This window comes from Gymnoscopelus braueri (assembly GCF_963280865.1).
Source record: "Gymnoscopelus braueri genome assembly, chromosome: 19".
NCBI classification, from domain to species: domain Eukaryota; kingdom Metazoa; phylum Chordata; class Actinopteri; order Myctophiformes; family Myctophidae; genus Gymnoscopelus; species Gymnoscopelus braueri.
The window spans coordinates 14,656,157-14,679,535 of record NC_137621.1 but is presented as its reverse complement, the minus strand read 5'-3'; the positions used below and the strand labels follow the sequence as shown (position 1 = coordinate 14,679,535).

The 23,379-nt window shown below is 45.6% G+C and overlaps 1 protein-coding gene across 1 annotated transcript in view; it reads left to right on the top strand.

Moving 5' to 3' along the window:
* Positions 1-23,034, top strand: part of LOC308074669 (uncharacterized protein) — a 42,180-nt gene extending 19,146 nt beyond the window's left edge. The window contains exons 3-8 of the mRNA XM_080414176.1: positions 10,087-10,230; positions 11,530-11,573; positions 12,199-12,337; positions 12,740-12,835; positions 13,857-19,499; positions 21,797-23,034. Of these exons, the coding sequence (XP_080270302.1) occupies positions 10,087-10,230; positions 11,530-11,573; positions 12,199-12,337; positions 12,740-12,835; positions 13,857-19,499; positions 21,797-21,849 (6,119 nt within the window). The 3' untranslated portion in view covers positions 21,850-23,034. The remainder of the gene's footprint in view (positions 1-10,086; positions 10,231-11,529; positions 11,574-12,198; positions 12,338-12,739; positions 12,836-13,856; positions 19,500-21,796) is intronic.
* Positions 23,035-23,379: the final 345 nt, after the last annotated feature.

Genomic DNA, 23,379 nt, shown 5'->3' with positions numbered 1-23,379 from the left:
CATCGTGACACGGTGTGACCTCGTAGATGTGCTATTTCTTGTTTATGGAAGCGTTTGACAACTATGGATAAGTTTGGAAAATTGTCCGTCTAATGACATGCCCAAAATAAGGACGGCAGGTTGTAAGTGGTCAATCTTACATGGGTCGTTTGGGCTGTGGGTTCCATCGAATGGCACCAGAACACCGGTGGAGGAACAGAGAGAACGTCGAAGGGCAGAAGGATAAAGTGATACGCTTTCTAACCTGGCACCTGGTCCTCTGAGATTCCTCACATTCCTAAGCTCTATAAAGCTATTTCTCAGAGGGAAGTAGAGATAGGAGGGTAGGTGTGTGTGTGTGTGTGTGTGTGCGTGTGTGACACACAGTGTGTGTGTCTGCGAGCGTGCGTGTGTGTGTAATACACAGAATGCACACATAATATTATGTGTGCGTTCTGCGTACATCTGGTTGCACATCAGGGTTGGACCCCATTTGTCAATGTCTTTGCCCTACTTGTTTAAAAGGGTTCCGTGACAACAATGCATCGGTTGTTCCAGACTGGGCAAAGTCCAAGAAGTGTATATTTGGTTGGAGAGTTGCTTCAGCCCAACTCCAGCTGAACTCTTTGAGCACTGTGACTTTTCAGGCCTAAATCCACTTTATCATCTGGATTTCCTGTCTATGCTATCAGCGAAGCATGTCGTGCCATACTCTGCCAGTTTGAGACGTTGTTTCATAATACCAGGGTGTGTGTGTGTGTGCACAGTAGGTGTGTGTGTGTGTGTGTGTGTGTGTGTGTGTGTGTGTGTGTCTGGGCGGGACAGAGAATGGATAAGCTCGATTGCAACTGGGATGATGATCACACAATAAGCCAGGCGAACAGTGCAGGCGAACAGGTTTCATTGTCGGACTGATAGTGTTTCACTTTCCTGCATGCTGTCATGATGATCAAACGGGCCTGTCCCATCTCTGCCGTGTCCTCCTTGCGTACCCGATGCTACGCTCTGTCGCGCGACGGTGCCGATTTGCCGGCAAGAACAGATCTCCAAGCTAAGCTTAGCTTGTAGATCTGTTCTTGTCGGGGAGCGACACGTCGTGCTGCTTCGAGGGGGATTTGTGACGTCCCCCGGCGACGGATCATGTGACCTAATTTACTCACTCACCTGAAAGTCATTCACAACAGTGGTTGGTCGGCATGGAAGGCTCGCTGTGACTGGCTGCAGTTTATATTGGTTGAGAATCGGGACGAGGGCGAGGTAGGACTAGGTATAGGAATTTATACTGTTTTATTGATACCAACAATTGCAGTCCAGGAGGTGCACACACATCCAAAAATATTTCGACGGGTGCTGGATCACACAGACAACAGTGGAGAGAGGAAAAGATCCGCACACCGTCTTTATGCTCCCAAATGAACTTCATTAAGAAAGTGGCAAAACAACGTCATACCTGAAAAAGGCAGCAGAGGCGGAAACGTTGTTTTGCCGCTTTCTTAATAAAGTGTATTTGGGAGCATAAGACGGTGTGCAGATCTTTTCCTCTCTCCATTGATACCAACAACGCCTTTAGCGGTTCTGCTTATCGGTATGATTCTTTATCAATTTACTTATTGATTCCTGATCAGTCTTATAGAGTTGTGGAAAAAAGTAGGCCGCCTACACAGGTTTTCAACTGTATCTCCAAGTCTGAGCATGATGTAGAGACAGCAGAACAAAAGGCATGCATGGCGCCTGCTGTTCTCCTTTCCCATCCCTGAGCAGGATAGTGTTCTCGATTCCCATCCCTGGGCAGGACTTAATGGTGGTTGTTCTTCGGGGGGAAAAGGTTGCAACCTTTGCCACTGCATGTGTGAAATGCCTGAAAGTGATGTCAACCCTGAAAAACAACCCCACTCACTCACACACACACACACACACACACACACACACACGATGGAGGTATGGATGAATCAGGGCTGACATGAATACAGTTAATACAGTTGATAAAGTCATTCACAGATGCTATAGGTTAAAATGGCAGACGCCACACCCTAATATTAGAGATCATATTCAGATCAGTCAAAAGGTGGAAGATGTAGGCTATACAGTATTTACTTAAGTGCCCTCTAGTCCTGCTTGTGTTCTCTGTCGGTGTAGATGTCATCACTCTGGTCTTAACCTTTTGTAAAACGCTGTAAAATGCGTCTCAGTGTTACCAAGGCATGCGTGATGGCTGTCGGCATGGCAGCAGTAATAATTAATGAAACAACGGATCATTTTATTGTCAGGGAGGGTATACAGATGCATTACAGCGGTTTTGCTGGCTGTTGTCATGGTAGGAGAATGATTGCAAACACACAGTGGCAAGTCTACAAAGGAACTGATTGTATGCTGGGAAATCCTGTGAGTCATCAATCAGCGTAATGGCTGATGAAGGCTTTTCTTTTGGATTAACCACTTTCACCCTGGGATTCCTATTTTGGACATGTCATTATAGCCCATATTTTTCTAAAATAGATATAAATATAAGTACTCTGGCTCCGCAGGGGTAAAGTACTTGTCCACCACCGCAGAGTCTAGGGGTTAAAATCCGCCGCAGTGCATCCGGCTTTGCCAAGCGTCCATTCGAACACAATCGGTTCGGGGGAGTGAAGCCGATCTTTTTCGCTGAACCAGCGAATCTTACGTGCTGGGGAGGCGCCTATCAGGGGGTTCCATCGCAACCCATTCTGAGCTGTAGATCTGCTATGTTAGAAGCATTTTGAATAGGGCTCAAGTGGTTAATACTGTACAGGTCCGTGTGGATCGTTGCATGCCGTGGAAATGAACGGTGCCATCGTCATTGAGGGTTGTTGTTGTGGTGTGGTTGACTGCAGTGACCTGACAATTTGGTGACGTAGAAGGCAAATGTGGTTCCACTGCCAGCTGCTGCTGACGTGTGCAGTAGATTCATGTTGTTCGTTCCAGGCCTGTTCAAGGACTGGTGTTCTGATAAGGCGATGCTGTACGTCGTGTATGTAACAGAGTCTAGTTCATACCAACACAGCGTGCCGGTGCCCAGGGGCGATAAACTGCATGAGGTTACGGAGGAAGTGGGCCTCAAATTGGTGTCACTTATATTCCTGTTGGTTGTGACAGACCTGCTGCAGGCTGTGCCACTTGTCTCTGTGTTTATTAACCTCTTTCAACCTGGCGTTCAGTGTTTTCCAATTTGAAAAGCTTTGAAAAATATCAAAAATAGCTAATCTACAAGTTGACAACACGTTGCATTGCGACGCGTTGTGAGCTTGTAGATTAGCTATTTTCGTGTGACTCCATCGTATGGCAAAGTATGATGTCGGTCTCAAGTTATTAAATGCTTTGGCCTAGGTCAGCCTCGTGGCTTTAGTATCAGACTATTTTGATAGCAACTCTTTATATCTACACAGTTCGCTGAACATTTAACCTTGTGTGCTTCTTGACAACTCACCCTTGCCCTACTAATGAGAATGCTGAGCTGTTTCATTGTGTCTCTGTCTGTGTGTGTGAGCCTATAGCAGAGTAGCGCCTACACCGTACAGGCCCTAGCAGGTCTGAATGTTTCACATTCTCCTCCTGCACAGGTTGGAGGGGGATTTTTGAACTGTCGCTAATGGCAAAACCTATCCAGCGATCAATGCAATCCTACTGTGAATTAGAACGGAGAGTTTTCAACCTCCGGACCTTTTGTTAAGGTGTATTTCATCTTTGAAGTGACGGTTAAATGCTGAGTGCAGGCCCATTTATTCGGTCCAATTACCTTGATCAATCATGTAAGACAAATGAGGTTTGTCTGCACAGCATACTAATTAGAAGTGCTCATACAGTAGTTTACGTTAGTTTAGTTGGGTTGCCCACAAATCATTTTGGTTAAAAACATTCAAAGATAAAATCGAGGACTTATTTCCATTGTGGTCCTCTGAGTTATGGGAATATTGAAGTGAGGGGGGGGGGGTGCTCAATCTGCTCATACATATGCATATGCATGGTTTTAGCTTGACAGGTAGTGACCGTGATCTGCAGGTATATCCGTTTCCAAGAATTTCACCTGCACCTCCTTTTAGCGCGTTCTCACAGCGAGACATGCGCACGTTAACATGTGCCTTTCAGACCTTCCAGCCCTTTCCCACTGATTCCAGCGTGCTCACTTGGGTTTGCACTGTGTGTGCAATGAAGCTTAAACACCAGGCAGACACACAGCACCCTCGGAGCTGCAGAGAACATCCCTGCATTGCTGTCTATTTGGCAAGCAAAATGAGGGAGAGAGGGCAAGTTGGGGCAGGGACAGCGTGGGGTGTGTGTGTGTGTGTGTGTGTGTGTGTATAAAAGAGAGAGAGAGAGAGAGAGAGAGAGACACACGGAGAGAGAGAGAGTAAGGGTACAGGGTATGTGCGTCTGTAAGCCCCATCAAAAGACCCATCTAGTTAAAACATGAACGTTTACAGAGTTTGGCTGTGCTAATGCACGTGTCCGTCTACAGTACCTGAATAACCTGTCAGTGTGTCTCTTGTACTGACAGCCTGATTCTGATAGATAGGTTCTGGCTCGGTAAGAAGTAGCCTGCCTACTCCATTCCTGATTATATGCCTCTGTTGAGGCAGAGAGTAGGATCCTATAGAGAGTAGGATACATGTACAGGTTTATAGAAGGTGAGGCAGCGTTATTAATGGCAGTGAGGAAGTGCCATTAATAATGGAAAATGTGTGTGAAATGTACGGTGATAAAAAAAAAACAACAACAAATGTGTCAAGGACAACAATCTATTATACAGTATAAAACAATGCTAGCATTATGAGTATAATATTGTCTAGTTTTGTAATGTCCAGGAAAGAAGTAACAATGGTACAATTGTTGACAAAGAGTTGTGACACACACGACAAACTGTCTTCAAAGCCACCTGTTTGTCAGGTTATCATTTGTTTACAAACCTAATCCCTGGTCTTGTCAGTCCCCGAATGTGGAACTGTGTGTGTAATAGAGGTACTGTTACTTCTTCTATATGTGTTAAGGACTGTATTCTTATAGGCGCTATGGGCCCTTATTATGACTGTCGCAGTATATAGACTGGGGCTGAGGCTCAAAGCGGCTCAGCGGACTGTGGGATACTAGGTATGGTCTTACCTTGTCTTATCCCAAGTCTCCAGATACTCTTCAGTTCTTACTCAACAGCTGGTCTGGCGCCCGCTCGCGCCTCGCCGCTGTACTTAATAGGTGGGACATGGTGTCGTATGATCTTGGGGTGACGTCATACTGACGCTACGTCCTTAATCGGGACGATTGTCCCGTCGTCATCGTCGTCTTGGCAACAGTGTGGCTTGGTTGCCAACAGAGAATACAATTTATATTAAAACAAGCCAGATGTATGTTTAATTCAAATGTTCTAAATCCATTAGTAACAATAAAAACAATAAGAAAAAACATTATTATTTATAGTGATAAAATGTAATCTTAATGCCCCCTTTAATCTGACTTTTCTAAATTGTTGTCTTCACTGGAGGCTGGTAGTCTACCCAGCAAAATCCAGAGTTAATGGGTCCATTTTACAGGACTTTCTGTTATCTGATGATCATAATCCCTGATGTAAACATCAGTTGGCATTCTGTCACAGTCACCAGTAGCCCTTTTTAATACCATCATCTTCCCCTGAGGCCCTCCGTGACAGATGGTGCCTTTAATATCTGTGAGATTAATATGGACATAATTACAATGGGCTCACAAAGCCAGTGATAATATGTGACCCTCATTAACAAACACAGTCTCTGTGTCCCTGACTGCAGCCCCCCCCCCCAATCACATGCATGAGTTTATGTCCAGTGTCCTCCTGCTGCTAACGAGATCAATGTCGTTATGATGTTGGCTTATGTTTGAGGCGCATAACTTCACGTCGCTTGTACATGTCGGCTTCCTGTTTCTGTTTTATGCAATCTAAAGGAATCACATCCCTGTTCTTTGCTATTTCCTGAAAATGCCAAGTGAAGACACGTGTGAATCATTTCTTTGCAGGCTGCTTTTGTTGAGTCATTCAGTCAGATCATCATGAGTACATGGGAATGTTTTCCATTTGTTCAGATGTCATACGTTCCAGCATGCCATGTCTGTGCTCAACTCCGGGGAGAGATTACCCCCCCCCCCCCCCCCCCCCCGCCCTCTGCCCCAGATAAGTTATAGGTTTCCTAATCGGAAGTAGTGAAAATGTCCGCATTCTATTGAAATGTAAGAAGTCACAGACATGAGCCTCAGAGTGAGATACCGTATGTTTAAGAAGCAAGCAGAAACCATAGCAGCGTTTCTGCTGTTTTGATTTCCTGATCATGTGAAAAAAGAAAACTTTCTGATGTTCAATTAATTATTTTTGTACAGTTAGATGAATTTGATCATGTCACTATGAAGAACTGGTACATATTTTTCCATGTGCAAAGCAGTTGTTGCGGTTCTTTTTCTTTCTTTTTCTCAGGAGTAGGCTACTGAACTAAAACATTTTAATTCACCTACTCCCCCTTGTGGAGAAAGAATCACAGATGAAACTTGGCTCCTTGAAAAGAAGTGAGCTGATTTGTTCTTACAGAATGTCTTTTAGTGAAGAGCCACAGTCACTACAGTAGCACAGTGAGGGGGTGTGTTTATTCTTATTAATAATAAACTAAGACCGTGGCTCACATACTGTAAAAGGGCCTTCGAACATCATACATGTAATAAAGAACGTCACAATAAAAGGTGAACATACAAAATAAAATAAATAAACAATCCAATCCATAAACAATAAAGCAAAACAAGGATTTGTTTAGAAAAGGAGCAGGAAGAAGGTAAATGCTTATCATGTCCTACCCCTTCATCAACAGTTTTATATTAACTCAAAATCAACTCAAATCTTAACCACATTAAATGTCCCAAATCTGTTGATTTGATGAAAGTGAAAAATGTGTTGTTTTTGCACAATTCCCCCCCCCCCCCCCCCCCCCCCCGTTGTGAGCTTGTAACTTTGGCTATTTTCAAATAGCCAAGCAGGGGTCACTGTACCTCGAATCCCCCTGATATCTGCTCTCTGTTCCTTTTGAATAAAATGAGTGATCTTGGTGTCATAACATCCATAGTCATTTTCATCATAATGGTCGACCAATCCTGGATCAGCGTGGCCACAAGCAGATAGCAACACTACTGGATAAACTATCTGTGGGGGAGGGGGGGGGTGTGGTGGTGGGAGATAAACGGCAGGAATTAGGCTGCAAAGGATTAGTTAGTGAGCTGTCATTGTCTAAGGGTGGTCAGACCTCTCTTCATATCTGTTTTGACCACCAAAACAACAGAATTGATCCCATCTGGAATCTCAGAGGATGTTTTTCTTGCTGACGGGACTTTAATCCAGCCCTGGTGTCTGTACATGATTTTTCTCCTTCACTTTTACATTCTGGACAAGAGCAGCGCTGTGAAAAGTAACCATTATGGTGGTGCTTCTGAGTAATGACTTTAATAATGACTTCTCATATTGCATTCCAATAGTATTCAAGAGGAAAGGTGAGTGATAAATGATAACCTGCGTTTATTTTCTTAAATTCACTTTTATGTTGTGCTTGTCAAGATTTGAACTCCTTTTTCATTTCAAGAATGAGATTTGAACTCCTAGCCTTTCAAGAATGAGATTTGAACTTCTAGCCTTTCAAGAATGGCCACTTCTAAAAGTGATCTGGATGAACTGGGTGAACTGGTTTTAGGGTCTAGACAGTCATTATAGCCAATAGAAACCATTGATGATGTATATGGTAATGCTATGAGAGTTGGTCAGAATACTATCATGATTTTAACCCATTAAAACCGGGAAAACATCTTTGTCATTTTAGATTTGAACCACTATAACCATTATTTTATACTTTGGCTTTTCAAAAATAGCAGATATACACGCTGAGCTTGTAGATCTGCTATTTTTGAAAAATCGTACATATATTTTAAAGCGAACATTTTTTACTTTTTAACTGAAAATATTTGCTTCTAGGGGTCCCTGAAACAAAATATTTGGGGGGAATCCCTGATATAGCAACATAAGTTTGTCAGAAATTTGCAAGGATTTAGAAGGCATTTGTAGAATCGGCCTCAGGTCTTAATGGGTTAAAGGCACATGTCTGAATTATACTAAATATAGTATCTTGAATATAAATAGACCTGGGATCATGGGAATCTTCTGTTTTTAACCAGATATTCCACAATTAGTCATCTAATGACAGGTTAACTGACCGCGACTAATGCTGTTACACGGGAGACAGTGGTAACTATAGCAGGGATCACTGTTACCTCATGGCTGTCAAGATTAAACGCAGCGTGGTTCATTATGCTGACACGACAGTCTGTACAGTAGAGTACAGTACTCTCTATAGGTGTCTAAATGGAGAGCAGCTGTCACCATTACATAAAGTTATTAACCTACTGATCCTTTTCCTGGAAATGTGTTGGCATCAAATGCACTGCAGGGCTTCAGGGTGTCAATAACTCGACAGGATTTAACCACTTAACCCTTTAAGACCTGAGGCCGATTTTACATGTCTCTTAAATCCCAACAGTTTTCTGAAAAACCTATGTTTCTATATCAGTGGGGCTCAATCTTTTTCATGTCAAGGACCCCCAAAATTATATGTATTTGGCCGCGGACCCCCATCAAAATATTTTGTTCCAGGGACCCCCAGAAGCAAAGATTTGAGTTAAAATGCTTCGCTTTAAAACGATATATATTCAAAGATTTGCACACATTTTCACGATTTTTCAAAAATAGCAGATATACAAGCTCATAGCGCGGCACCGAGTGCCGCGCTACGAGCTTGTATATCTGCTATTTTTGAATAGCCCAAAGTGTAAAATAATGCTTTTTAGCTCAAATCTAAAAATGACACAGTTCCAGGTCTTAATGGGTTAGACCTATTTTATACTTGAAAATAGCTGATCTACAAGCTCACAACGCCTTGCATCACAACGCACTGTGAGCTTGTAGAGCAGTTTTTTTTTATGCGTGGGAAAGAAATGCAATTACATTACATATAATATGTACAGTATAATATAACGTCTGTCTAACTAGGGACGCCGGGTTTAAAGTGGTTAAATAGCATCAAAGAATAAACGAGAAAAAATAATTAACTTTCGTTAACTATTGTTGCATTTTCTAACAACAAATTATTTTACAAGAGAGCTTTGGGAAACATTGCCAGCAGCAAAAGACTGTACTGTACTGTATACCCTTCTCTTTTCCCATTCCTGTTTTACAGTATGTTTCCTAAACATCATCATAATATTTCCTCAGCAAAGCTACTAAAAACGAGCGAGGCATAAAGCTAAAATATAACCCTGAGAGGTTATTCCAGTTCTCTTTGATAGTGCCTATAACTCATATTGCCTCATAAAACGTTGCCCCAGGTTATCTGGACAGTTGCCTGTTTGATGACACATTGTCTTTGTAACATGATGACAGCTACTAATTATTCATGTCTTTTTTTTACAATCACATTTTATGACTGCTTGGAGTAAACACTATAATAGTAGAGCATATGTTGTTGATAAGGGATAATCTCCACAGGAAATCAGTACAGTAATTGGTGTTTAACCACATGAATCCTAGCGTCCCTATTCTCAGCATGTGAATAATAGCCGTACATTCTGAGAAAATAGGCGAACGTTTGGCAAATATAGCAGACCTATAAGGCACAACACATTCACAACGTGTCACGTTGTGGGCTTGTAGATCGGCTCTATTTTCGGCAAAGAGATTTGGTTTAGATTTTAAAAAACATAGGGAGAAAAATAAGCAGTGGACCAAGTATAGACCTCTGGGGACCCCAGTCAAGAAGTACAGTCTGTAGGGTTTTAAGCAGTTAATCTTGCACGAATGGAACTGGATGTGATATCCAGATTTTCATTTGTCATTTGTTTTAATAGTTTGTCCTCAAATTCTTCTGCCATCATCACCTGTTTCCTCTTATAGGCTTTGGCTGTGTTCAGAGTCTGGAAGATGTCTGGTTCGGCCCTAAATACACTTTGAACTGTCCATATGGCTCCTTATTTCCCACTCAGAGGAACTCTGAGCTCTGAGCTGATCCAGGCTGATCCCCTCTTTCTTCTGCTACTGTATTGTAGGTGTCCAAAAGCAGTCGGATGAATACAAGACCACAGTCCCCCCCTTGTTCCAGGAGAATGTGTTCATTGAAGGCAGCAGGACCAAATACGTGGAGGACCTTCACAATGAGGCCCAGGAGGGTCTGAAGCTCCAACGACAGGAAGGTAAGAAACTTATCTTTCACATATAGTCCTGGACTGTGGCATCTAGTTTGAGGGCATTAATGTTAATGGCACTTTTCTCCCCCACATTTTGAGCAGACAATTATTTATTTGGTTGTTATGCCAATTAACCCTCCCTCAACATTTCTGTGGTTTGCCACTGCTGTTGTACCCTACTGGCTCACCTGCCAATGAGGAGCCCCCACCACGAGGACATAGTGCCTCCGTCCTACTCTTCCTGTTCAACACCCCCTGGTGACTGGTGCCACCCTAGCCCGTTATGGGTGGGGCGACAAACATCACCCTGCCCGGTTTCCCGCCTAGATTCCGTCTCCCGAACATGGCCAATTGTGTTCGTATAGACTAGAGTATAGACACTCGGTCAAGCTGGATGCACCGTGGTGAATTCGAACCGTAATGTTGACCACTTAAGCCCTATATAGGGACTCCAGGGTTACTATGGTGTATGCCCTGGTTCCCCATGTAAAGGGGAAGAGGGATGTTATATTTGTTTAGTGGTTAGACATGTCTGTCATTGGTGAAACTTGCACATTGTCAGTGGGATATTGCTGACAAACCCACATGAGGAACACCACATCCATTGTGACATCCAGGCTCCAAGGACGGGGTGTTGCTGGGTTCCTTCGTGTGGGCCTGTGAAGCTCTTGGAGACTAAACAGTGATTAAAGTCTATACAAATACATTTGAATTGAATCTACAGCGACGACTTTTGGCTCACGATTCTTGAGAATCTGGGCAGCGGTGGGACGATCCCCTTTATTGTCTGTGTGGAACTCACAGAAAACACTGTGCTGGGTCGTTAGGCTGGAGGCCGAGTGTGCCGACTCAACTAGAGACCTACAGTATGTGTGCTGAACACAGGATATAAGTCAGTGGTTCTCAAAGTGGGGTCCTTGGTGGGGAGGAGGGGGGTTCCAGGGGGTCCCCAGCTAAATTTGTTAATATAGCATCACTACCATTATAACCACTTTATCCATATTTTATATGTCGGCTATTAAAAAATAGCAAATATACAAGCTCACAGCGCGTCATCTGCTATTTATTAAAACAAAAGTATATTGGAAAAGTTTGAATAATTTAGATTTTTTTACACAAATCTTCTCTTCTGGGGGATCCCTGGCACAAAACATTTTCAAATGGGGGTTCGCGGCCAAAGGCATATAAATTTGGGGGTCCTTGACATGAAAAAGTTTGAGAACCACTTATTTAAGTAACTGAAATGAGTAACTCTACTGTATGTAACCTAACCTACATTTATCTTTCATTTCACCTCCTTTTCAGAAAGTAATAATGGGGTGGATTACAGAGATGATGAAAGCAGCATTGTAAGTAACACACATACTGTATTTACACTGTAATTGTACACCCCATTCATCAGCCATAGATTTAATAGATTAAACGGTTGTAAGAGATATTTTCTTTTGTTAAAATAAGATTTGTATTAAAATGGTCTCCCCTGCACTTTAGTAAACAGAAAATACATTTTCAGGTCAGGATACCAATTATTACTATACTATTATTATTAATTATTATTATTACTATTATTATTATTATTATTATTATTATTATTATTATTATTACCCTTATTATTATTATTATTATTATTATTATTATTATTATTATTATTATTATTATTATTATTATTATTATTATTATACTTTGTGGGGTTCTCTCTCTTGATTGGATACAATTTTGTATCCAAACCTTAACATGTATTTGCTGTTCACTAAAGAGCTGGAGAGATGGGGAGACCCCAGTTACTGAACACTCTATAGAGTCTTTAGCAATGATTATTACTATCAGAATATAGAGCTTTAAACCACCCCCCCCCCACCCTCCACACACACACACACACACACACGCACACACACACACACACACACACACAAAATGACTTCAATAAATATAAATAAATCACTTTACACCCCATTTAATTTCTGTGTCCGGCAGTCGACTGTGTCGGTGCAGCCAGAAGACGATGACGGCAGAGGTTTTCTGTCAGACAGCACCATACCTGATGCTTCCTCCACCGTCTCCACACCGTCCATCGTCTCCTCAAGATCCTCTCGCTCTGGACTCACCAGACAGGGTACGTTGTGGGAATACATCAAGAATGTAAACGTGTAGGTTTATGTGTCTCCAACACAGTTACAGTCCCCTCTTCGATATATGCCAAAGTATGAATAAAACAACACAAGTGACATTTGATATATACTGTATAGTATACTGTAGGTAATGTAAGAAATTGTGAGTCTGATTTAGAGGATTTCCGCTATTTCTTTATCCAATTTGTAACCATTTGTTTCTGAACTTTTTGAAAATCTTGGAACATTTTAGAAAATCTTTGAAACACTTTCACCTATAATGACATGTCCAAAATAGTGGCGCTAGGTTGAGAGTGGTTATAGAGGATATTACTTTTAAAGGATGTTCTGTGAATCTGTTATCTAACGGGAACATTTGTACCATGTGTCTTTGCGCACTTTTACAGCATCAACATTCAGGCCACTGAAACCAGAGAAGACCAGGAGGAGGAGACACAGGAAAACCGTGATGGGAATCCCACAGCATGTCCAGAAAGAACTGGGTATGTTGTTCATCCTGAACAAATCCATACGTTTTATGTCTGTTGCCTTCCTCTCCCGGGAATTGCAACGATGTCCGAACTACAATATTGATGGCGGTGCATCTTGTGTCCAGTCAGCCATTGTCAACCAGTAGGCGTCCTACCCGGACACCAGGGTCTAAATGTCACCACTGCAGATGTACTAGTTATAATGTATTGACATACACAGGGGTGCACATAACTTTTTAGGTCTAGTACTCAGAAGAGCACCTGGAGATGTGACTTGGTGCGCACAAAATAAATGGTCCCGTGCTGCACGAGAGAAAAGGACGCTCTGCTTCCAAATTCCGCCGATCTTCGTCGTTTCTTTTTCTCTCACGCCGTTTGGTGAAGCCCCCCCACGGTTGGTGCCATGTGCTGCGCTGTTTTTATCCGTCAGATTGGGACGTTCACGGTCATTTTTGCACCATTACGGTGCGTTCATCATCGGTGACGAGTGCCTCTAACAGCCGCTGCTGGCTGCGTGCACGCAGCGAGGCAATGCGAGCCGAGGCGATGCGAGACACTCACACAATCACGTGCAGCATGCGTCCTCTCCCCCTGCGCCTATGGCTATACATGGGGCCGACGCGTGCTTTAACGTGAATGTGTGAGTGTGGCTTCAGGAAGTAAATTCCTAGCCTCGATCTCCAGGCTTTTATTTTTTAGTTTTGCTAAAAAATAAAAGCTTGGAAATTCCTGTCCCAGCTGTTGGTACGCAAAAGCGCCTCGCGTCGTCTGATGTGCCGCGCATTATTTATTTTGGGTGCGCATGCGCACCTGCGCACCAGTTATGTGCACCCCTGGACATACAGGTTGGATAAAATAACTGAGCAGTCGTTTTGATCAATATGTCTTTTAAATGTTGATCATATTCTCATGACGGCCATTCTGCTTTTATTTCATGCTCAGGGGTGGGGTGGGGTAAGAACAAAATTGCGCCATGTGAAAATTGGTCAGTTGCCTTCAATAAGCCCTACTTTGCTCTGCTGTATTCCATCAGGGTTGGATAGAATAGGCTGGACCATCACTCGAGTGCTGGATGAGGAACAACTCCAAAACGGTGAAACGGTTGAGACCACTGATGGGTCTCCCCAGGTAGTGGAGCCCGGTGAGGGAGCCACCGTCGACCCCCGCATGGCAGCGGTCCTGCAGCCACCCAGCGAGAATCAAACTCGGCGGTTGAGCTCTGCTCATACTGGTCACAGGGACGACCTGGCTTTACTGCAGCGCTTCGCCCCCCAGCTGTCGGCCTCAGCGAGGCCTCATTCTCTAGCTGTTCCCTGGATGACCACTGCCAACAGCCTCCAGCACCCACCCAGCCCTGTTATGTCCATGTCTCCCCAGGCCACCTACCTGTCCAAGATTATCCCCAACGCCGTGCTGCCGTCCGCCGTTGAGATGGTGATGATCAGCCGCGGGCGAAGCCGCAGCAGCCTCCGCACCGTCAGTAAAAGCAGCCTGCTTTTAGCCAGCCCAGCATCTTCCCGTGCATCCTCCAGAGCTTCCTCCGGCAGAGCGTCCACGCTCTCCTCTGCGTCCTGCTACAGACCCCCCATGTCTGACAGCTCCGGGTGGAGCCACTCGGGGTCCTCGGAGACGCTGGTGTCCGACTCCTCCACCATCTCTAGCAACAGCACTGCCCACCAACATCAGGGGAGATCACAGGAGGGAGACGCGGAGGGTTCGTCCAAGGAGGGCTCTCCTAAGGAGGACAAAGTGAGTCTTAACTCCTCTGTCAGCCAGGCCTCTAGAGCCACCTCCAACGGTAAGCCAAAGAACAAAGTAGAGGAGGTTAAAAAGGATGGCTCCTTCGTACGCAGCCTCTCTGTAATGAAGTCCAAGAGAGCTCCGCCTCCTCCGAGCCGATCCTACTCCCTTCACAACAAGATGAAACGACGGTCACGGGATCTGGCGGAGGCTAGAGTGATTGTGACAGATTCCTCTCCTCAGAGCAGCTCTGCATCCGCTGGAGAAGGTGAGGAAACCGAGTCTGGAGACATGAAGGAGGCTGGACCCTCTCCCATGTCCTCCAGGGCCACAGATAGCCCCGGGTACACTGCAGACACCAGCTCTCTGGATGACTCCACAGGCTCTGTGTCCTTCAGTCCCCCCAAAACACAGCCTCAAACACCAGAGACGGTAAAGACTGAGAAACCGGTGGGTGAAAACACTTCTTCACCTGAGAAGCCGCAGCCACCTCAGGTGAATGGGCTAGAGAAAACGGTCTCTCCCTCCAGTGGCTACTCCAGCCAAGGTGGCACGCCCACCAAGTCCTCCAAGCAGACACACGGCTCCTCCCCAAAGCACAAGAAAGGCATCCTGGCCAAGCTTCAGAGTTTATTCCCGGGGTCGTCGTCCGCCCCTGTGGTCAAGGCCCCGTCCCCTCTCACACAGCCAGGAGTCCCTGAGAGCACAGATCCCCCTGAGGCTTCCCAACCTCAGCCCGACCCCTCATCCAACACGGCCACTGCCAGCCCGTCAGTCAAGGCCCTGAGAGAGCTCTTCAATATCCCACCCCCACCCAAGATCCATGCGCCTCCCCCACCTCCCCCAGAGGTGTGGGCCCACAACAAACGCACCTTCGAATTGCTGCTGGGACCTCCCGCCCCAAATAACACACACGAGATTGTGAGGAAGAACCCCAAGGATAGGAGACAGCAGAGGCAGTCACCTTCTGTGTCCAGAGAGGCGTCTGTGAAGAACTTGTCGGCAGAAAGAAAACGGGAGTCAAGTCAGATTGTTCCGGTGGAATCGAGTAATGGAACGCCCGATGTGTCAGAAAGGAAAAGTCCAGGAAGTGATCGGTTGAACACAGAGGTACAAAAAGAGCTCAGTGAAAGACTGAATCGAGTGCTTAAGTCTGTGGAGATGAAAGGAAATGGAAAAGTGACAGAGAAAGATGAGAAAGGAAATGGGACGTCAGTTAAGGTCCCGCAGAAACCTGACGAGAGGTTAGAAGCAACACAACAGGAAACGAGAAAAACTGAAACACAGACTCAACCTGCTGTTATGGGGGTAAAGACTAAAATGGATACATTAGCTGTCATAACATTAACGCGGGTCTCCCCATCTCCGTCCCCCCCTCCGGCACACCATCCTCCCCTGCCACCCACAAAACAAGCCATACCTGCCACCACTCGCGATGCTGCCCTCGCCCCGACACTAGAACCTACACTGTCCCCCACAACGGAGTCCTCTTGGCCGCCACCTCCCCCACCGATCGTACAAGCTACTGACACTCTTGTGACGGGGCACGATGAGATGGATTTTCCCCTCCCACCGCCACCGTTATTAACTGAGGAGGGGCTGGCTGTGATGGCCTTTGTAGCCCCAGCTGAAGTGCCTGTAGAGCAGACCACTCCCCCTACATCAGCAGAGTCCACTGAGGTTTCATCAGTAAAGCCCAGTGAGGAGGACAGTACAACCTGTCCTGTGGTGGGCCAGGACCAGCCAGTGCGACCCGCATCCCAGGGAATCCCTCCTCCTCCCCAGAGCATCCCTCCTCCGCCACCTTATTCGGCACCTGATCCACCCGCTCAAAACCTCTCCTCCTCTCCTCCTGCAAAGGAAGTTGCTCCTCCAACTTCTCAAGTGGCTGCTGCTTCACCAGAGAGTGTAGTCTCTATGCCCCAAAGTAATCCACCTCCACCACCCCTAGAGCGTGTACTCTCTCCGCCCCAAAGTACTCCACCACCACCAGAGAGCAAACTCTCTCCGCCCAAAAGCAATCCACCTCCACCGCCCCCAAAGAGCAAACTCTCTCTGCCCAAAAGTAATCCACCTCCTCCACCCCCAGAGAGTGTACTCTGTCCGCCCCAAAGTATTCCACCACCCCCAGACAGTGTAATCTCTCCGCCCCAAAGTATTCCACCACCCCCAGACAGTATAATCTCTCCGGCACAAAGTAGTCCACCACCCCCAGAGAGCAAACTATCTCCGCCTCAAAGTAGTCCACCACCCCCAGACAGTGTAATCTCTCCACCCCAAAGTAATCCACCTCCACCACCCCCAGACAGTATAATCTCTCCGGCACAAAGTACTCCACCACCCCCAGAGAGCAAACTCTCTCCGCCCCAAAGTACTCCACCACCCCCAGAGAGTGTACTCTCTCCACCCCAAAGTATTCCACCACCCCCAGAGCCCCAAAGTAATCCACCTCCGCCACCCTCAGAGAGAGTAATCTCTATGCCCCAAAGTTCTGCACCACCCCTAGAGCACCACCCCGCTCTTCCTCCATCTGAGTCAGAACCACTTCCTTTAGTCCAGGAGGTTAATCAGCCGCCCGAAATGATTCCTCCTCAACCTGACACTGTTTCTCCTCCACCTGAGAGTATTCTTTCTGCACCCCAGACCATTCCACCGCCACCACCACCTGCCTCAGAGGCCCCGTCTGCACCTTCACCTCCTACTGTTGATGCTGGCCTTCCATCACCTGCTCAGGAGATGCCATCACCTGCTCAGGAGATGCCTCCACCACCTTCACTGCCAATCTCACCACAAGTGGACCTTCAACCTGCCATAGATACACCTGAGAACATTCCCTTGCCTCCAGCCCTACCTGAACAGGCCCCAGCCAACGTTAAAGACCAGCCAGAGAACCGGAGCCAAGAGCAACAATCCCAAAGCCAGACTTCTCCTCCTGCCCCAGAAGAAGCCCCCTCTCCCCTCGTCACACCCTCTCCTCTGCAGATGGTCAAGCTGAGTCCTGAGCCGCCCACAGCTCAGGACCAGGATCAGGCTCAGCCTGAGGTCACCATGCGAGTCCAGCAGCCCAGGGTTCCAACCCCGTCTGCTAGTGGAGAGGCTCCTCAGAAACCCATCAGGAGGTCGCTAATCATGGCCTCTCTGCCAGCTGCTGACAAATCCGAGCCCACTGTGGTGCCTCCCACCTCCTCGGCCACTGTAGTCCCTCCCACCTCCTCATCCACTGTGGTCCCTCCCACCTCCTCATCCACTGTGGTCCCTCCCACCTCTTCGTCTGTGGTCCCTCCCACCTCTTCGTCTGTGGTCACTCCCACCTCCTCATCCACTGTGGTCCCTCCCACCTCCTCGGCCACTGTGGTCCCTCCCACCTCCTCATCCACTGTGGTCCCTCCCACCCCCTCGATCACTGTGGTCCCTCCCACCTCCTCATCCACTGTGGTCCCTCCCACCTCCTCATCCACTGTGGTCCCTCCCACCTCCTCATCCACTATGGCCCCCACCACCTCCTCATCCACTGTGGCCACTCCCACCTCCTCATCCACTGTGGTCCCTCCCACCTCCTCATCCACTATGGCCCCTCCCACCTCCTCATCCGCTATGGTCCCTCCCACCTCCTCATCCACTGTGGTCCCTCCCACCTCCTCATCCGCTATGGCCCCCACCACCTCCTCATCCACTGTGGCCCCTCCCACCTCCTCATCCACTGTGGTCCCTCCCACCTCCTCATCCACTATGGCCCCTCCCACCTCCTCATCCACTATGGTCCCTCCCACCCCCTCGATCACTGTGGTCCCTCCCACCTCCTCATCCACTGTAATCCCTCCCACCTCTTCGTCTGTGGTCCCTCCCACCTCCTCGTCCAGTGTGGTCCCTCCCACCTCCTCGTCCACTGTGGTCCCTCCCACCTCCTCGTTCACTGTGGCCCCTCCCACCTCCATAACCACTGTAGTCCCTCCCACCTCCTCGTCCACTGTGGCCCCTCCCACCTCCTCATCCACTGTGGTACCTCCCACCTCCTCTTTCACTGTGGTCCCTCCCACCTCCTCTTCCACTGTGGTCCCTCCCATTTCCTTATCCACTGTGGTCCCTTCCACCTCCTTGTCCACTGTGGTCCCTCCCACCTCCTCGTCCACTGTGGCCCCTCCCACCTCCTCATCCACTGTGGTCCCTCCCACCTCCTCGTTCACTGTGGCCCCTCCCACCTCCTCATCCACTGTGGTCCCTCCCACCTCCTCGTTCACTGTGGCCCCTCCCACCTCCTCGTCCACTGTGGTCCCTCCCACCTCCTCGTCCAGTGTGGTCCCTCCCACCTCCTCGTCCACTGTGGTCCCTCCCACCTCCTCGTTCACTGTGGCCCCTCCCACCTCCTCGTCCACTGTGGCCCCTCCCACCTCCTCATCCACTGTGGTACCTCCCACCTCCTCTTCCACTGTGGTCCCTCCCATTTCCTTATCCACTGTGGTCCCTTCCACCTCCTTGTCCACTGTCACCTCCCCTACAAACAAGTCACCTCCAGCCATGGCCACCTCTCCCTCCATGAACCTACAGGAGGCTATTCGCCTGAGGACAGCTGCTAGAACCAAAGGTGGCCCGTCCTCCCATCTCAGCCTACAGTCCCCTAAATCACCACGAGGCGGAGACCTCCACAAGTCTCCCTCCAGCACTGCCAGCTTTATCTTCTCCAAGAGCACCAAGAAGGTGGTGATTGAGACCACCTCATCACCAGAGGCCCAAGCTAACTTCCAACAGAACCTAGCTGCTGAGCTTTCCTCTGTATCAAAGGCAGCCAAGGAAGCAGACTCACATAAGACTGGTGTCAACAAGGTGCCTCCGCCTGTGGCAAAGAAACCCAAAGCAAAAGCCAAAGACATGGAAAGCAACGAGGAGACGGAGCAATTGAAGACTGCGGGACAGGACACACAACTAGAGAGCATAGAGGGTAAGAGACTGATATTTAAGGGATGTACTGTACTTGGGCTTTTTTGACAAAAGGTAGTATGAGGTATTTGTTAAGTGATTGAAGATTGAAGTGTTTGGTATGACCCAGACTTGTCCCAGAGGTTTAGCAGCTTGTCAGACACAAACAGTGCCAATTGCAGTCAGTTAACAACATTTTAAGTTTTTGTTTGTTTTAACACAACAAAACATTTTAACTGTCCACAACAGCATACGACATATTTCATGTGTTACTGATGCTCTTACTCCTCACAAACAATATATTTTGTAGCTATTTTGTCACTTCATCACTACACACTGATGCCACTTATGCCACCATAAGTGGCATCATTTGTGATGAGTGATACATGGGCGTTCCATTCACTCTGTGAGGAGAAAGAATGTCAGTCTTTTGTGGATGGTTAAAGGAATATGTCCCCCCGAAATTATTTTCCTAGCAATTGCCCCAATTTTTTGTCTTCTTGCATGCCTTCACAGTAAATGAAGAATCCAAAAACTGAGAAAATCCTTAAAGGACGACTTCACCGCTTTTCAACCTATCTTCATATAATTGGTCCTCACTAATACTCATGATAAAATGGTACCATTTTTTTCTACTCGGCCTGTGTGTCATAGGAGGACTGTGGACAGTCCAGAAACCGTCTACCAGTGACATCATCGTTAGGCATGATTTTTTTTCCCCAACAAGATTTCAAAATTTTTATTTAGATTTTTATTAACACGAGAACAATGGCTTCTTTTATTGCATTGCAACTTTCCAGGAATAGAAAGCCTGCCGTTTCTATTAGCTTGGATTCCCCATTGATGATGTCACTGGTAGACGGGACTCTGAACTGTCCACAGCCCTCCTCTGAGACACAGACCGAGTAGAAAAAAATGGTACCATTTTATCATGAGTATTAGTGAGGACCAATTATATGAAGATAGGTTGAAAAGCGGTGAAGTCGTCCTTTTAATTGAAATTAATAAAGTTTAAGTAAGAGTAAGTGATATTTATTTTTGTTAAAATAAGTTTTAAATAGTTCTATATTCTTATAGTAACTAATCATTTCTACTGTATATATAGACTATTGCTGTTGTTCAGTAACAGGGGTCTGTCTCTCCAGCTCTTTAATACTGAAAACTGGAAATTCATCTTCAGGTTGGGATACTAACTTTATCCAATCAAGACAGAGAACTCGCACAGGATACAGATTAAACAAGTGAAATTGGAAGTGATGACACAAATAAAAACAATTAGAACTGGAACACTATAAAATGTAAGATGATAAATTGGCAACACACCTGAAAAAAAAAACACTCTAGCAATGATTACTATCACAATATAGAGCTTTAACCTTGTAACAAAAAAAAACGTTCTGTTTTAACCAGAAAACATCACCTTTTAACTACAGCAAAACTATGTTTATATATTAAAATAATCTATTTATAAACCCTCTCACATAATATAGTCACAGTATAATCCAAGTGTCATGTATCTAGTTGTATGCTCGGTAAACACACATGCATTCGTATAAAACTTGTATAAACTTTACAATTTCAAACATTTCTGGATAAACAGTGTAAACAGAGCCTGGGTAAATGCGTGTGTCTGAACTCGGCTGGTGTTGAAATCTTGTGCAGTTGAGTAACTCATACCGCCTTGTGTCGAAAACACAGACTATCCCTTTAGGCGCATCTCTCATACCTTAAGCCTGCATGCATGATGCTCTGGTGTGTTGAAAGTGTAAACAACTGTATGGAAAGTCAATTTAGTTTAATACAGTGTCAGTGGTTAATACAGTGGTTCTCAACCTTTTGAATTTCAAGAACCCCCAGTTTTATGAGCATTAGACCATGGACCCCCATTTTATATAATCTTTTATCTCTGGGACCCCAATCTAAGTTAGAGTTACAAGATTCAAGAAGTTTTATTTGTCACTGACTTATACTGTATAAGCAGCGAAATGTTGTTGGGACTTATCCCGTAGATTGTGCTACATATAACGAAAAACATATTAAAGCAAGAAAGTTAAAAAATAGAATAGACTGACAATATAGAGAAATAATACCTATACAAATATACAGTGATAGGACTATAATACACTGTAGAGACTTGCCTTAGAAAGGCGCAGTAACTTAAGCATCATAATTGGCAGCGTCTTCATGTGCAGCCAATTGCTTATGGAGACCCGTAACCATCCATTTGGACCCCTTGTGGTCTTCGAACCCCACGTTGAGAACCAGTATTTGTTGTTCCATTCCTATGAACTAATCTCAGTGTTGTCTCTCCAACTCAAGGTTGCGCTGAGAAGCCAAATGGGAGTGTTGAAGGACAGGTATCGTCAACATGATCAGAAAGACTGAAGAAGTATGTGGTGAGGAGGAACTGGAACTGGCTCGATATAAAGACTGAAATCAGTGCAGGTTGAAAAGTGCATGTGTGTGAGGACATTCTGAGGTGCATGTGTGTGAGGACATTCTGAGGTGCATGTGTGTGAGGACATTCTGAGGTGCATGTGTGTGAGGACATTCTGAGGTGCATGTGTGAGAGGACATTCTGAGGCGAGTTGGAAGGAAGACGTTCATGTTTCACCGATGGTATTTTGAAGAGCTCTGTGTTTTTAAAGAAAGCCTCTCAGTTTGATATTAACGGGGTGGGTCTCAAATTTCTCAAGTACTCTGTGTATTATAGTAAGAATGAATAAATAAGAGTAAATATATTTCCTTTGCCAGAGGGTCTTCTAAGCTTTAGCTTCATGGCGCTTGTTGCTGGTCATAGAGTTCCGTCATAAGATATGGGGTTATACCGCCATCTAGTGTCATTTAATGATTGTACCACTAGGGTACAGTTCTGGCTCAATGCAAAATGTTAGTACATCTAATAAAATGGGAGACTTAGGGGCTTGTCTGTAATATAATGGAGTATCCTATATTTAATATATCCAATCATTATGGACGTGCACTATGGAATTCTGTTATGTACGCTCAAAGGTGGTGTTTCACCCATTTATATTTGTTACAATAATATTTACTGTAAGTTATTTTTCATGTTCTGTTCCATTCTGTCCTGTGGGATATTTTGTTTTCTATTCTGCCAAATGTTGCATTATAATTGTATGTCTTCATTACAATGTTCTGTAAGAAATGTTCAAAAATAACAGATCTACAACGCCTCACTTCGAAATGCCCTGTGATATTGTAGATCTGCTATTTTCACTATTCATCTTACGAGTTACAACAAAGTATATGGGCTTAAATGGTTAAAAATCTTCCTATTGAAGCTCAACCAATTACATACACGTTTCTGTAAATGAGTCAATGCTATTTGTGTTCTGCACTCTTAAATGTCAAATCATTATAAGAAAACCACACATGATTTTGCAGCATATTTTTGTTGTCTGGAGTGCTACTCACAAATGGGATATTCTTCTGTGCTTTTGAACTACAAAATATTTCAGTTTAATTTCAATGATTGAGAAGTTATCAAATGATTGTATAGTGAACATTTATGAACAGAATAAAATTGTCACAATGAGGAAAAATGTATTTTATTTGGTCCTTTCTAAAGACCAGTATATATTTTCTTCAAGATTAATTCTCATTTTCCCTGTAATTTAACATTTCAGATAAGTTGTTTATACAGGGGTGCATATACGCCGATACCGTGGGGGCCTCGGGGCATAAGCCCCCACCCGAAACGATCAGTCCCCACAGGAATCTCAGATGTCGGGGCCCAAATCAATTACCATTACTATAGCGGGGTGTAGTGGGTAAGTGGGCCGCGCCAAGGGTAGTGCGAACGGTGCGGCCGCACAGGGCCCCGCGCTTGGGGGAGCCCCGCAAAAAAAAAAAAAAACAGAATCACATTTATTAAGAGTTAT